Genomic DNA, 15,886 nt, shown 5'->3' on the forward strand with positions numbered 1-15,886 from the left:
ATCTCTTTCTCTATGCTGCGCACGTGCCATATGATAAATCAATAATACTGGAAGGAAGGATCCCTGGTGTTTCCAATACACACACACACACAAAATATAGTTTGCTAGTAAAACAGAGGTCAGAATTTACTTAGAATGTCAGTCTCTGGATCCATTAGCACTAGATGAAATGAGAATGCACAGATTGAAATATTCCTGTTAGCATTCTGAACTTCTCATTATGGCTGCCTCACCATATGGTTTATTTTTTCTATGAGCTTTTGTTATCCTAAACAAATAAGAATTAAAATGCACTGGCATATTAATTAGTATTTTTGAATGTTACTACATCAGCAATCCCATCCTACTGTTTACTGCATGTTAGAGCTGGCAAAATCGGAAGAGTGCACATGGTGACTGGAAAATAAAATTCTTTCCCAACCCTATCAGTTATTTCTTTGGCAGAGACACAATATGTTTTATAGAACTGATGCAATTCACAGCCATGCAGCAAAATTTATTTCATTATGAATCTTCTTCTTAGCTCATTTAGTAAAACAATACATTGTAAGCAAAAGTTTCCTTGAACTTAGTGTTTCTCCTGCCTGGGGCTGTATCACCACCGTTTCAAAGTATCATTTTTTGGTACAATCAACAGAAGCTGGCATAGCATAATTCTTTTGCTTGCTTTACATCAATCTCTAAAGGAACTTCATCCAGTTATTTTCAGACCTGTTGCACACTTTTCAATGATCCATCTCCAAAAAGGATCTCTTACCAAACTCAAGTATGCATCCATTTCAAACCTTACATGACTTCAGGTTAAAATACCGCCCTTTGTAGTGGTGATATTAACTGTACAAAGCACTCACTTTGAATAACATGAAATGAAAGAATTCATGCTGCTGCTTTTATACTGTCCCAAACAGTTTGAACACGAAGCACAGCTTTTTTAAAAGTATGAGGTAATTGTAAAGCATTATAAAAATGTCTGAATTAATAAGGGTAAAAAATATGAGGCAAACAAAAAAATTCAGTCAAAGAATTGGCTGACAAACAGAAAGCAATGACTTCATGACTTCAGAAATACCCTGAATCACCTTCATATTTTTCATGTTCTTTTAAAAGGTTTCTCTCCCATTCCCAACATTTCCTCCATCATTCATTCAGTGCTAAGTGCAGAGAAATTCTATTGAAACTGAAGTACTGTATTTCTTTGTATGTAAGCTCCATGAACACCAACTCATATAATCATGTTTTCAGTAAATGATAGAACGTCAGCTGCCCTGTACTGTACCTGGATAACATGAGACCAAAGAGGAGGAGGAGGAGGAGGAGGAGGAGGAAGAGCTGTTTTTTTTGTACCCCTCTTTTAACTACCCAGAGGAGTCTCAAAGTGGCCTACCCTTCCTCTCCCCATAACAGGCCACTCTGTGAGATAGGTGAGGCTGAGTGAGCTCTGACAGAACTATGACTAGCTTAAAGTCACCCAGCTGGCTGTATGGGAAGGAGTGGGGAATCAAACCCAATTGCCCAGATTAGAGGCTGCTACACCACTACACCAAGCAGTTTGAATGCATGTGAAATCTGGCACAAAAATCAATGGCCTTTAAAAACTATGCAAGGGAGCTCAGCACGCAAAGTACTGTAATAAAGGTATTTTATAAGAATGATTGGGGAGAAAGAGAAAAGGTCAAAATGAAAAGGTTCATTATAACATGGTCCCATTAAAATATTTTAGTTTTTTGCTAGGCTGTACAAATTATAATGAATAAAACATTCAAGTATACACATTAGTCTAAGACCTTGCATTACTTTATGTAGTTTCAAAAGGAAAAATTGAGATTGACAGGCCTAGCAGAGATGCTAACCTCTATGCCTATTTGGAAGCCAGTGTTTCCACAGTCAGTGTGACATTCTAAAGTAAGGGTATCTAGGATTGCAGATGCAACCACAGTTCCTCATGACAGATGGCAGCACTGGGACTGATACAGACCTTGTGCTGTACGAAAACAAAAGAGGAGGAGGAGGAGGAGGTCAGCTGGAAAGAGTGTCCATCCAGCATGAATACTTCACTGTGTCGGAATCCCCTGATTACTGCCATAATATATTCTGGTTTAGCCCTAGTGTAGCCATGTTGTCTGTCTGTTCTCTAACCCTGAACTGTCTGCTAATCTGCCAGCAAAGTAACAAGTGCTGTTATCACTGCAAGTAGTAACTCTGGGTGCTCAAAGGCCAGGAGTAGGCATGTTATTATTACTGGACGCCTTCCCGGACGGCACCAGGACATGAAGAGCTTATTGTGTGTGTGTGTGTGTGTGTGTGTGTGAACATCTTTGGGCAGGAAGGTTTGGGGGATAAGAGCTGCATTTTGAATTGACAAGTCATTTTCAGCTTTAAACATCCTGGATAGATCCGCTTTGAAATAAACGCTTGCTTGCAAAAGAAGCTGTTGTTTTCGAGTCTGTCATCCTGACACACTTGCAAAGAATTTTGCCAATGGCTCTGGGGGAATTGAATTCTAGTGTAGTCTAGAGCAGTGGTCCGCAACCTTTTTAAGCTTGCAGCCCGTTGCCAAGGGGTGGGGGGAGACAGCGACCCGGCGACCCTGCAAAAACGCTCATGTGCGGACCCGCCGCACATGTGCATTTGTGCATGGCAGCGACGCAAACGCACATGCGTGGCAGTTTCGTGCATGCACACATACTGGACCCGCCGCACATGCACATTTGCGTATGGTGGTGGCATGCACAAAACTGTCGTGTATGTATGTTTCTGCTTCCACCATGCGTGAGCATGCATGCGCGGCGGGTGCACACATGCACATTTGCACCACCTGCATGCCGGCGGTCGCGTTTCCCTCTCCCCCCTCCCACAGCAAGAAGCTTGCCGGGCCATGAGCTAATTGGCCATTTCAGCGGCCGATTTGCTTGCAACCTGGCAAGCTTCTCGCTGCAGGGGGGGTGGGAAGAGGGAGCCGCAGCCCGCTGCCGAGGCTCTCGGGGCCTGGCACTGGTCCGCAGACTGGAGGTTGATGACCCCCAGTCTAGAGCTCCTGTGCTGACTTTCAAAAGAGGGCTCATGACTACATAAAGCCTGGTTAAACACTATGACTCAACTACTCCCAACTTAAGTTTTCAGATAGATTGTCTCCACATGTATTGTTGCAGTCAAGAGTTAGCTTGGTTGGCCCTTACATATTTAAGCACCAAATTCCATATTTTCATTAATTAACATGTCCCACTAACCAAATGAAAGGCTGACACAGCATCTTCTCTTTGGAGACCTGGAATACTTACTTTCGGTTTTGCCAACTCTTTAATCTTCTCTATTTCTTCATCTGATAAGACATTATAGTATCTGACAATGTGTGGACTGTCCCATTCATCCTCTTCTTTAAATGGTGCTATAATCAGGTTGGGATTTGTGTTTCCATTGTGGTACCTGCAGAACAGCCTCTTTTGTCTTCGAGGTGTCTGAGTACAAATCCAGAAGAAAAGGTGACAGTTTAAAAACACAAAACTTTACTTAAATGTGCAGATATTGGCAGCATAACCTTTCTCTGGGTGCCCCCCCCGAACTATGGCATCACCCTGCACAAGGTGAGAAAGGGCCTTCCCTGCTTTTCACAAACTGTTCCATTCCAACAAGCAAGGGGGGTTGTTGCTTTTGTTTTTATGTATGTCTCTAATTTTTAAGCAATTGGCTATTTAAAAAAAACTTTTTAAGCAATGTTTTTTTTTTTTTTTAGTGAGCTGTAGTGCTTTCAGGTAATGCTAGATTCAGGAGGGTAGCCACTTTGGCCTGAACCATCAGAACAAAGTTTGGGTCCAGTGGCACCTTTTAGAACAACACAGCTTTACACTGGGCATAAGTTTTCATGTACCAACTTAGTTCTTCAGATGCATCAGAGGAGGTATGTGTGAACACTAAAGCTTATACCCAGAGTGAAACTTTGTTGGCCTTAAAGGTGCCACTGGACTCAAACTTTATTCAGAAAATGCTGCTTACTTTTGTGACAGTTTCTGATCATGTGTTTTAAGATATATTTCGAAAGCTGTTTCAAGTATACTGTGAATCAGGATGTCTGTTTTGGAAACAAATAATTTCTGGCAGAGAGGCAGACAAAGATAGTTCTACTGTCTTCGCTGGAGCAAACCTGAGCTTCATGTATCCTTATTTCCATGAGGCAGCATATCAACAAGTTCCTGTAATGCAGTATGGCCTCGAGGAATGCATTTCCACAGTAAATAGTTATTTTTTTACCCATCTTCTTTACTCTCTCACCATTTTCACACCTTCTCCTCTGCAGAGGGCCTCATAGATCTCACGTTCTGGCAGATAGTCCTGAGGCCTTTCATACATCCCACCTTGGGGGGCTGCTTCCGTTGCGTCTGAGGTCTCATTTAACACCTGGTGCTCTTTTTCTCTTTCCAGTAGTGTCTCAAAGTACCGCATGTTGCTGCCTGCTCTTTCGTGACTGGGATCTTGGTTGGAAAGAAAGGTAAAAAGAAGTACAATTACATTATCTAATTACCTTATCAGAGGGAACCTCCAATTTTACATTACCCCAGTTACTTTGCACAAGAATTCCTTCTATGCTTCTCAAACAAGCTTGAAGTAAATTTAAATAACTATTTGAGAACAGATTACAGATAAGAAATGGAATATTAATAATATGATCCATGCTTCACTTATACACTGCACCTTTCTACCTTAAAAGAAACACCAGTTAAAGAGGAAAATAAGTATTCACTTTGTGTTATGAGTTAGCCCAAGAACATTCCAACCAAACCATGGAATAAGAAAAGTCTTACCTTTTCTGGAAAAAATGCTATTTGTCAACCATACATATGGTAGAGGAGAGTGAGAAGATGGTTAAGAACATTCTGAATACCACTTCTACAAGAGGCTTCAGAAATGGATTTTTTTTGTTAAATACATGTCTCCGTCAGTTCTTTAATAAGACCTTAGCAACTGCACTGAAAAATTACACTGACAAGAAGTTTCCAACATTACAAATGGAACCATTTTTTGTCTGCAGTGTTGACATAATTGATCCTTGACACAAATGGAAGGAAAGATTGTTCCACACTGGGATAAAATTAACTCTAATGTAAGAGATGAAATGTATTGACTGCTGCCAGAATTTAAATAGAAAAAGTACTCTGAATTATTTGGTATAATGAAAGGAGTGCCAAGTAATTTAGTTAAAAACAGCCTGCATATGAATGGTCAGCAGGTCGTTTCTCCTACTGTTGGAGAAAACTTCAACTCCTTAGTGGTTATAGCAGTACCTTTATATCATAGCCTCAACATTTTTCTTTACGTTCTTTTTTTAAAGCCCACCTGGGCCGCCTTTGTTTTCGGATACACATTTATAGAAATGGTGGAAGAAAACTGAACTGGGAATTACTGTGGCCCATACTGCACAGATTCATTGTAGCAGGAGTGTGTTATGCACAACGTCGTACACAATCTGCCACACTCCTGAAACAGTCCCGCTTGAAGCGCTTTGTTGTAGCGCTTCCAGGGAAATCCCAAAAAGTGGATTCACCCTCTGGAAAGCGCTACACTCTTGCAACCAATCTGGAACACTAGTGAAAAAGTTCTGTGCGTTCCCATTGTTGCAGTTTCAGCAAAGTCCCTCCCCCTGGCTCTCTCCTCTGATCTTCCGGCGAAGCGATTGCCATTTTTTTTTCTCGGAGCGAGCGGAGAGCAACGAACCGGCAAGCCTTCATTCACCCAGTGAGGCTTCCCCGGCTGCAGTCCCTCCACAGAGCTGTTTTAAGTCACCGAGCACCACACAGCCCCGTTTGCTGGTTCCCTTTATTTTCAGCCGAAAATCACGCCCATGCCCGGGGGGGGGATTTTTTTTTTCACTCGGGGGGAGCGTGGCAACGATGAAACGGCAGCTCACACGCCACCTGCCAGCTAGATGGGTCTCTCTGTTGCAACGAATCAACACAGATTCATTGCAGCGTGTTTTTTTTTTTAAACCTGCCTTAAAGGGAAAGGGGCTTTTCGGGAGCATGATAACGGCCGCCCATTGGCTGCTTGTTTGATTGATGGCCAGGGGCGGGACAAAGCTCGGCAAATATCGCTTCCTGGATAGCGATTTTTGCCGAGACCGGAATCCTGTGGGAAACGATTGAAATGCAACTGGATTCCACTACAAAGGCAGGTATGCATAACGACGAATTCCACTATTTTAAATTGCGTTTTTTCTTTCCGTGATCAATTTGCAACATTGATCCTGGTGCGGAATGGGCATGTGTCTTTCAGGAGCAACGAATCTTTGAAATTAAGTTAGGGGTGATGCACGAGGCATAACCTTACCATTCGGACAGGGCTGATATGTATCTTTTCCCCACCCAATGAGACACTTACTTCATCTAATGAAAGCTACTCATTCTCAGAACATATGGGGAAAGGAGGGTTAGCTAGGGATATGAGAAGTGCACACAAGCACATCTCTCTGTTACATTTTTCTCATGTCAGGATAGCACAAAGTTTTTGCCTTCTCTGTTATACTCCCAGAACCACCCTGCATGGTAACTGAAAGAGCAGCCTTCCCTCCCCCCCCCCCCCGCAAAATCCCCTCATCTTGCTTCCTGTACATATCACCGCATGTGTGCAGGAAGGGCTCTATTGCCAAGCAATGCCCACTGAGTGAGAGAAGAGCTACCAAAAGGGTCATATTAACCACGTATACTAATCTGATGCTGAGATCCTATAGTGCAGAACCTGCTTTCATGCTGTTTTGTGCACATATAAATTGGTTGTAAGCTGCTTTGAGGCTCCTTTGGGTAGTGAAAAGTGGAGTATAAAAGAAAAACCCAGCTCCTCTTATTATTATTGTTGTTGTTATTATCATACATTAGAATGCAAGCCTGTTGTTAGCCCAGGTCCAATTAGTGAGGACTCATCTAAGGAAGACTCTGGCCAGGAACTCCCAGCTTCACTCAAGCCTCAGCTAGATGAGAGCTTAGCTCAGCCAGATGCAAAACAGGTGGAGAGCTCTGACCATCAGAAAGAAACTGAGCCGCAGACAAACCAAGGCTTAGACTCCAAAGTTGTTGCAGAAGCTTCTCATTCCTTTGTCCAGTCTCCAAATTCTGCTAGCCCCCACCTCCGCTCACCTGAGCCAATTAACCAATGCAGGCTATCATGTGCCCGATGATAGCTTCAGTCTAAAAGGCACCATGCCAGATTAGCAAGATGGTTGCTGTCTGCAGAAGTCTGTAAATAATCACAACATGAGGACTGAGAGGCTACTGGTGACTTACATTACCCTGGGGCTAAGAAGCTTCTGATACAGATGCAACTTTGCAACTGCCTGGGACCAGCTCCTTCTGCCAATATTCCTGAACTGCCTGAATGAATCCTTGACTCACCCAACGGTCTGACTCTGCATTCCATTTATCCATTCAGCATTTTCTCTTGGACACTGAGTTTTTGCCTGCCTTCAAGTCAGCCTGTTGCTTCCAGCAATGGGCTGAAACCTGAACCCAGCACAAAGCCACTGACCCAAACCAAAGGCACAATCACTTGCATAGTGGATTGGTCTAAGAGCTAGGGGTCTAATAGGGGTCAAGTATTAGAAGGACAGGATGTTAGGGGGGGATGAGAGGTCTGTGGGTCCCTCTCATATAACCTTCCAGTCTCCTGTCTTTCCTTAAGACAGGAGCCAGTTTGGTGTAGTGGTTAGGAGTGCGGACTTCTAATCTGGCATGCCAGGTTCGATTCTGCGCTCCTCCACATGCAACCAGCTAGGTGACCTTGGGCTTGCCACGGCACTGATAAAACTGTTCTGACTGAGCAGTGATATCAGGGCTCTCTCAGCCTCACCCACCTCACAGGGTGTCTGTTGTGGGGAGAGGAAAGGGAAGGTGACTGTAAGCTGCTTCGGGTAGAGAAAAGCAGCATATAAGAACCAACTCTTCTTCTTTAGTCTTACAAGTCCCTTTGTCCTGAATCCAAGTAACTTGCACAGGGTAGCAAAGGAGATATGCAAGTGGAGGTTGCCCGGTCTCCCTGGCAAGGGACCGGGGGGTGGGGTGTAAGGGCTACCAATTCCAGGTTGGGGAACTCCAGGAGATTTAGGGAGGACAAGAACCTCAGGGGGGCACAGTGCCATAGAGTACACCCTCCAAAGCAGCCATTTTCTCCAGGGAAACCAATCTCAACAGTCTAGAGATGACCTGTAATTCCAGTTCCCACCTGGAGGCTGGCATCCCAATGTGAGGAACTCAAACCTCATATACTCTTTAGCATATGACTGAACACCCAGCATGCATGACTGCATTTGGGCATAGGCAAGGGGAAGACATATAAAAGGGATCTACTGAGTTCAATCAGAATCTTCTGCACTGCATCAGCACTCCAGATGGATCTTGCTTTACTGATTTATTGTTCTACTAGTAATCAAGCCCGCTGCAGCTAAATGCAGCGGGCGCTAGGGACTCACTGTGGGTGGGTGCTCCGTCGGCGGTGTTCTTCCGGCGGCGGCGGCGGTCCGATGGGGCGGTGGCTGCCCTGGGCGGCGTTCTTTCGGCGGCGGCGGCCTGATGCGGCGAGAGGCGCAAAGCGCCTCTTGCCGCGTCAGGCCGCCAGGCAGGGAGCCCCCGGACGGCGGCCTGACGCGGCGAGAGGCGTCAGGCCGGGAGCAGCAGTTGCTGGGGCTGGGAAGCCCACCTCTTCTGCTGCTGCTGTTAAAACGGCGCAGGCCAGGGAGGCAGGGCGGCGCTGCCGTTCCAGAGCCAGCGTCTTTCATCCCGACATGCCCTCGGGAGGCTTGAACCCGCTTTCTCTTCGCGGGGTTGCAGGCGCCCAGCCCTCCGCGGCGCTTCCTTCTGGCCTCGGCTGCCAGCCATCGCGGGCAATTCAGAGCCCCGCCATCTCTGCCTGCAAGAGCGCCCCCTCCCCGCCCCGAAGCCCACCTTCCCGGAGCAAGCGAGCCCAGGCCACCTTCCAGCCACGCCTTTCCCCCAAGGGACACGCAGGAGGGCAGGGACGCCCACTTGACACCCCCTTGACACCCCCACCCCCGTCTCTTGGCGCGACGCGACGCTTCCTCCTCCCCCCCCTTCAAAGGCTCCAGCACTTGAGCACGCCAAGGGAAGGGGGGGGCAGACGACGGACGTGCTTACCCAGCAACTCTCTGGGAACGTCGGAGCTCTCGTCAGTCATCGTAGCCCTTTGGCTGGGGGTTTTTTGGCCGTGCTCGGCTGCACGGGCGGGTGTGTTGGTTGCTGGTGACAACGATGGGCTTCTTCACCATGCACGCGTAGATGTAGAAAAATAATCCCAAAAATGTTCTTTACAAAAAATAGAGCGCTCTGGCAAGAGGAAGGTCCGGAGGGGGAGCAGAAAGAGGAAAGTCCCGGCGCTGCTGCCACCACCGCCCTCCCCTTCGGGCGGGGGGGGATGGAGAGAGGGGGGTCTCCCTTCCGAGCTTATTGCTACATGATGTGTCAGGCCGCCAGGCAGGGAGCCCCCGGGGGCTCCCTCGGGTGGCGGCCTGATGCGGCGAGAGGCGCTTTGCGCCTCTCGCCGCATCAGGCCAGGAGCAACTGCGAGCCGCGCTGCACGCGGCTCGCATTTGCTGGGGCTGGGAATCGGAGGGACCAATCAGCAGGCGCTTTGCGCCTGCCGATTGGTCCCTCCGATTGTCTGTCGTGAGGAAGGGTCCAATCCGGACCCTTCCTCATCACGGACAAATCCCACCTAGCAAGCCCTTAACCATTTATTTAGTCCGTGGCGCCCGCGGCGCCACGGGCGGTTTAAAGATAGAGCCTTGTCCAAGATGAGGCAAATTTTCCTAAGTACAAGCTTCTTACCAAGGGAAACTAGACGCCTGGTGAGCTCCATAGCCCGAAGTATATCACCAAGCTGAAATACTGCATAGCTGAGGTAGTCTAGAATTTCCACTTTAGAGATGGTTGCCTCTTCACTGCTGTCATGCTGTTTCAGTGCTTGCTGCATCCACAGCACTGTGTGGTAATAATCTCCATCATTATACGCTGTTTTCCCCATGCCGAAGCAATCGTCCACTGTGAGGAAGGATTTGTATTTTGTTCCTAAATTTAGAAAGATAAATATAAGTATACATTAAAATTGAGCACTTAGTTGAGTTTCCCAAGCACTGCAGTCATTTCTAGTTATTGTGTTCATATACAACATGCTGTCATTCCTCTTTTCATCTGAGGGGTGCTGCATGTGAAAACGTAGAGCAGCAAAAGAGAGGATGACAGGAGGGGAAGGATGTGTGCCCGAATACAAGGGAAGCTATTGAAATATGCAGGAAAAAACAGTAGATTTTGAACACTGTTCCCTGCTGCCCTACTCTACAACATTAAACATGGAGGGAGGGAGGGGGAGAGAGAGAGGGAGGGAGGGAGGGAGAGAGGGGGAGGGAGGGAGGGAGGGGGAGGGAGGGAGGGAGAAGGAGGGAGAGAGAGAGAGGGAGAGAGAGAGAGGGAGAGAGAGAGAGAGAGAGAGAGAGAGAGAGAGAGAGAGAGAGAGCCAAGCATAATGTCTTTCACAATCAACAGAAAGGAGCAAGAGTAAAAACACACATTCCCTGTTGCCATTCAGAGTCAAGACATGAGCACTATATGGGAGAAGAAGCCATTGTTCAAGAAGTAAAGTAATGATCTCCGATCACAGTGCTTACATCAGTCTGCATGGCAGAGGAGAAGAATGAAGACAAAAGCAGAGAACATGAAAATCCTCCAAGCCTCTTTAGCACAAACTATAGTTTGCCATAAGATCAGGACACAAAAATGATTGTTTGCCCTTACTGAATCAAGTGAGCTTCAAGCTGTGGTTGGAATCTTTGTCTGGAGGACTATACAGGAAAGAACTAAATCTGAGAGCACACAAAAAAGAGGAACAAGGGAGCAATGAATGGGCTAGAGTGCACATACTCAAGGCTTAATTAGAACACACCAATATGTCAATGACTTGGTGTTAACATCATCACTCCCGTGACAATTTTCTAATGAGCTTCATACCAGAACAGGAATTAAAAGTTCCTCCTTGAAAGCAGGTTCTTGAATCCCAAATCAATGAAAGAGAATAAACATAGTATCTGGGAATTTAAGCAGTATGCACTAGTCCAGTGGTGCTCACTTTGTGGTGAGCCATATTCACAATTATCCTCAAACAAAAGAGCAATCTCTGGCATGAGGCCTACACCTCAGGGAGGACCACAGCTGACATTTTCTCAGGTGATGGCTGTCTAAAGGTGGGAACTAACTACAAACAACAAGCCTCACACAGCAAGGGCCTAGCCCACTTTTCTGAAAATGGGACAGGTCTGTGCCACACTGGGGAATAGGGCTCAGAAGGACCACTTGTGGCCCCAAAGCCACAAAGTGAGTATCACTGGCTTCCTAGGCTGGCCATGGGAAGGAATCAGAGGCCAAGGCTTCCTAACCACTTGGCCCCAGATATTCCCAAATAATTGGAATAAGAATACTGGAATTGCTAAAATCCCCAAATATCAATCTGGATCCCAAATATATAACCCTCACTCCAATAAGGTATATATTTGCGCTGAATATATCTGAGCATACATCCCTAGCTATGACTTTCATTAGATAGAAGGTGAGATACAAATTTGGTAGATATGTCAAGGCCCAATATCTTTTGCTTTGTAGAAGCAAATCAGTCACAACTAGGAGTGTGGAAAAACTAATGCCCCCCACCCCCAAATCAGTACATTCTGCTATACCCAGATACCAATACTGGTATTAGTATACAAACTGGCAAGATTCGGGAAACCTCTGGGGCATTTAAAGGGACATTTAAATGGCTCGGCCCCACCAAACAGCTGATTCCACTGAGATAACTCTCTTGGCGGGATGCCTTGGGAGTCTGCCAGGGGAACCGGTTTGAACCATTCCTCCCCTCACAATCTGACAAACAGCTGATCCATGGAGAATATCCTTTCTGTGGACTGCTTGGGTTGTGCAGGGAAAGAGGTTGACTGGGGGCCCCCACAGCCTGACAAACAACTAATCATGCAGAGGGGCTTCTCTCCCTGGGATCAATTCAGACTGTGTGGGGAGGGTTGGTTTGAACTACCCTCCCCCCACACAGTCCAACAAATAGCTGATCTGTGGAGAGAAGCCACTCCTTGGATCACTTAGACAGTGTAGAAGACAGTATGAAGGCTAGCAGTCCCTTTCACCCCCCCCCCCTTTGGAAGGCAGGGGAAGAAAAGGGAAGGGTTTAAATGGCTAGTGATCATTTAAACTTAACAGCTGACCAGCGGACCAGTCAAGCTGTTAAGTTTAAATTGGCCAGGTCTCCCTTTCGCTTCCCCCTTCTTCCAAATGGAGGGAAGTGAAAAGGATTGCTGGAATGGCTTGGAGCCAGCCTTTGAGGATACCAAATCACCTGCTTTACATGGGGGAATCGTGGTTGGGCATAGGGGTTCTTAGCCCCCCCCCCAAAAAAAGAAAACTGGCATTGATTTAGGTTTCTTGGGACTAAATTGAATTGACCTTTACATCCCTAGTCACAATTCCTAGGTATTGAAGGTACATTTATAGTTGTTAGTCTCCTGACATTGTTCTTATTCTGTACAGACTTGGATACCAGAATTAAAATGTAAATGACTTAAAGTAAAACACATTTATATTCAGCACAAAATCTGATTCTGAGTTACTTACCTTGTTTCAAAAGTTTCTGATAAAGGCATGCAAATTTCAGCTACCATTTAAATGTTCGCAGCTTGCCAAATTCTTGTTCTTTCTGTAATGCTATGAGGTGACCTCAAATTGCTTTCTAGATCAACAACTCTGAGCTAGCATGCAAAAACAAATTGGTACAATACTACCATAAACATTCCTGGATTGAAAGGAAGCAAGCTGTAGAAAACAGCATGAATGTTTTGTGGCTCACACAATTGTTGCTGGTGTTAATGGAATACCCAAAACAAAAGGGTACCAAAAATACTTAGGCAATCCAGTCAAGTCATCATCACCTGGAAATTCTCCTTTGGAAATTGTTTCGGGGTCCAGCTTGTATGTGTCCTGTAAGCGCATTAATGCCTTGGCAGCTCCTGTCTCATCTTCTTCATTGGGGAAGAACTGACGCTGAATCGTGAGATTTGTAATGAAGCCTTTATATGAACAAGACCGGAAACAGTTAACACCGTGCCTCAGATGCATTTAATCCTTACCACACCAATCTACAATTGGGAACATGTGCTTTGTTTCACTGTTAGATTCAAAAAGCCGAAATCTAAATTTGAACAATGATCTCATCAGGCACTCTAAACTATAGAAATGGAATTTAGCTGGAAGATGAAGAATAAACAACTAAACAGTCTGAAGCCATCAAGAGTAAGTTGTGCACTGGGAAGCAAGTAGAAGTAAATTTAAGTAATGGACAGAAATATCTGCCAGGGCCACAAGATGGGTTCATACAAAGGGACAGGGTCATTCACAGGGGCCTCAAGGAATCTGGATCCCAAATCTGGAATCTGGATTCCAGGAGCACCACACTTCCCCATTACTCATACCATGCCCGTACCCCACAGAGGAAGGAAGGGAGACTTGAACCCTGACTCTACAAAATGAAGATAAAAGGGGGAAAATAAGCAAATATAGAAACTGAATAAAGTAGAAAAAAGGTAAAAGTCTAGCATAAACCAAATTAAAATAAATACGTGAAAACTTGAGATAATAAATAAAAAGGGAATCCCCAGAGACAGAGTGCTGCCTCGCAACATCCACCAATACTGCTCCAGAAACCCTTTCCCACTATACATACCTGTGAGCATGGGAGCCATGGAACCTCCTATACATTGACTGCATTAATCAATCCTGTTTCTTAATTAATGTACCGGGGGGGGGGGGCGTGCTGACCATCTTAATCCATCCAAAAGGTAGCAGCACTGCAAATATGCATTCTGATTTTATATGTTCTTTACACACCACTGTTTTGTTAGCCTGATAATGCCTCAAGTAAAAGCAAAACCAGAATTCACCCTGTGTGATTAAGAAGGATTGTACAAAGATTCAGCTATGGGCTGCCTGGCAACAGGCACTAGCCTAAACTTAATGCCGTATTTATTAGGATATATTTAAGTTCTACAACACCACTCATATTCATGACATGATGCCATAAGCCTTGAAATGTTCTGCCAAGTGTAAACTTTGAGTTCAGTGCTAACCCAGTGACCCCTACATTGTTCTTTAAAATTTGCACAGGAGCTTTGGACACTTAGCCCCCCCCCCCCCCCCGGGTTTCTAAGTCTGCAATGTCAATGAGTAATATCACACAAGGTAAATGAACTCTGCTTGGCAGCACAGCTATCAGCATTGCCATTATAATGGACAATGCTTACTAGGTATATGTGAAGACAAGGAGAGCAGAAGCTGGTCCTACATAAAGATGAAGGTGAGGGGTGATAGAAAGACAACCAAACCAGAAGCTTGATAGCAACAGAACTTACAGTCTAAGTTAGGTACAAGGAGAAAAAACAGAAAGAAGAATCGTGGCAAAGAGTTTTGATTATGGCTGGGAATGGAGATGGACTAGACACAAAGGCCACACACGGAAAATGGGTTTTGAGGACGGAAAGTAGTACATCTTCTTTTTTTTTACCATTGAGAACCCCCCGAAACATTCTTCAGGCTTTGAGAAATCTCAGAAGTGTTGCAATCATACAGAATATGGCTGGGAAGCTTAGCTGTATACGCACCCACCCAGGGCCCCTCCCCCTTCCCATTCCATCCAGGCCCATCATTGGCCACTTTGGGAGAGGAGGTCAACATGACCATATGTAGTGATATCACCAGATAAATGTTTAACGCATTTAAAAAATATATTAAATTAACTCCCACCCATTTGGGAAAACTTTCCAGGGCCATCAAGAAATCAATGGGTTCTATGAAACCCTGGTTGAGAAAGCCTGTCTTAGAATAATGTTGCATGAGTCAAACAGCACACCCTCCAGTGACTGAAAATAACAAGAAACAAAGAATCTGTTTGAAAGACTTAACAGAATAGAGTGCCAAATTCCCCTCCCCTTATACTAAGAGCTGTTATCCAACAAAGATTGTGCATAGCCAAATTTTACTGACATCTATGGAAGAAAAAGAACTCCAAGAACAAGAAGTTCTCAGCAGACAATGGGACAGGCCTGGCTCCACTCCCAAGATTCACTCACACATGGCCAAAACCTAAAAAGTGGTGGAAGGATGGAGCACTGATTGTCCTGAGAACTCTTCCATCCTCACTTCGGCAATTCCAGCCCCATCCCTCAAGAAAAGATAGGCATGCTTCTGACACTTTCAAAGATTGCCATTTTCATTTGGAAAACCATATCGACATATGCTACAATTCCTGCATGGAAATAACATATACTCCAAAGCCTCTAAACTTTTAACCTAAGAGAAGAAGAAATATGGTCTAGTTCTGAGAAAAAAAAAACATTTCCTCCCAAAGCATTAAGAAAGCAAGCTGTTCTCACTGAAAGTTGTCTCCAGTTTATTATATAAAACATTTACTGAAGAACACATGAATGATAAATTATATATAAAGCTTTTCTCAGCAATTCTTGACTCTTGGTTCTACAGGTCAAAACCTTTTCCAGATGACATCTGGATAGCAGTTTGATTGCTGTGTACCACAATAGTTCACTAAGGTCAAATATTAAAAGTATCAAGGGCAGTTTGTGCACAAAAATGACACTAAATTGTTAAAGTTTACATATCACAACAGCAGCTTGTACAACCCAATACTGGACACTATGATAGGGGGCAAGAAGAACCCTGCTTAAAAGTCATGCTTGGAATAATAAGGTACATTACTCACACATATTAAGAAAATGACAGAATCATCCCATCTTCACTTGAGGAGAGAGTAGTGGGTTCCACCACTAAAT

At 45.1% G+C, this 15,886-nt stretch overlaps 1 protein-coding gene across 4 annotated transcripts in view; it reads right to left on the bottom strand.

The window, feature by feature from the left end:
- The window catches only part of P4HA2 (prolyl 4-hydroxylase subunit alpha 2), a 67,387-nt gene that overhangs the window by 14,380 nt on the left and 37,121 nt on the right, over window positions 1-15,886 (bottom strand). For all 4 annotated transcript variants that reach the window (XM_077326890.1, XM_077326889.1, XM_077326891.1 and 1 more), the window contains 4 exons: window positions 12,977-13,114; window positions 9,822-10,061; window positions 4,267-4,466; window positions 3,279-3,455 (listed from right to left, as the gene is read on the bottom strand). In XM_077326890.1, the coding sequence (XP_077183005.1) occupies window positions 3,279-3,455; window positions 4,267-4,466; window positions 9,822-10,061; window positions 12,977-13,114 (755 nt within the window). The remainder of the gene's footprint in view (window positions 1-3,278; window positions 3,456-4,266; window positions 4,467-9,821; window positions 10,062-12,976; window positions 13,115-15,886) is intronic.

This window comes from Paroedura picta, chromosome 3 (assembly GCF_049243985.1).
Source record: "Paroedura picta isolate Pp20150507F chromosome 3, Ppicta_v3.0, whole genome shotgun sequence".
NCBI lineage: Eukaryota > Metazoa > Chordata > Lepidosauria > Squamata > Gekkonidae > Paroedura > Paroedura picta.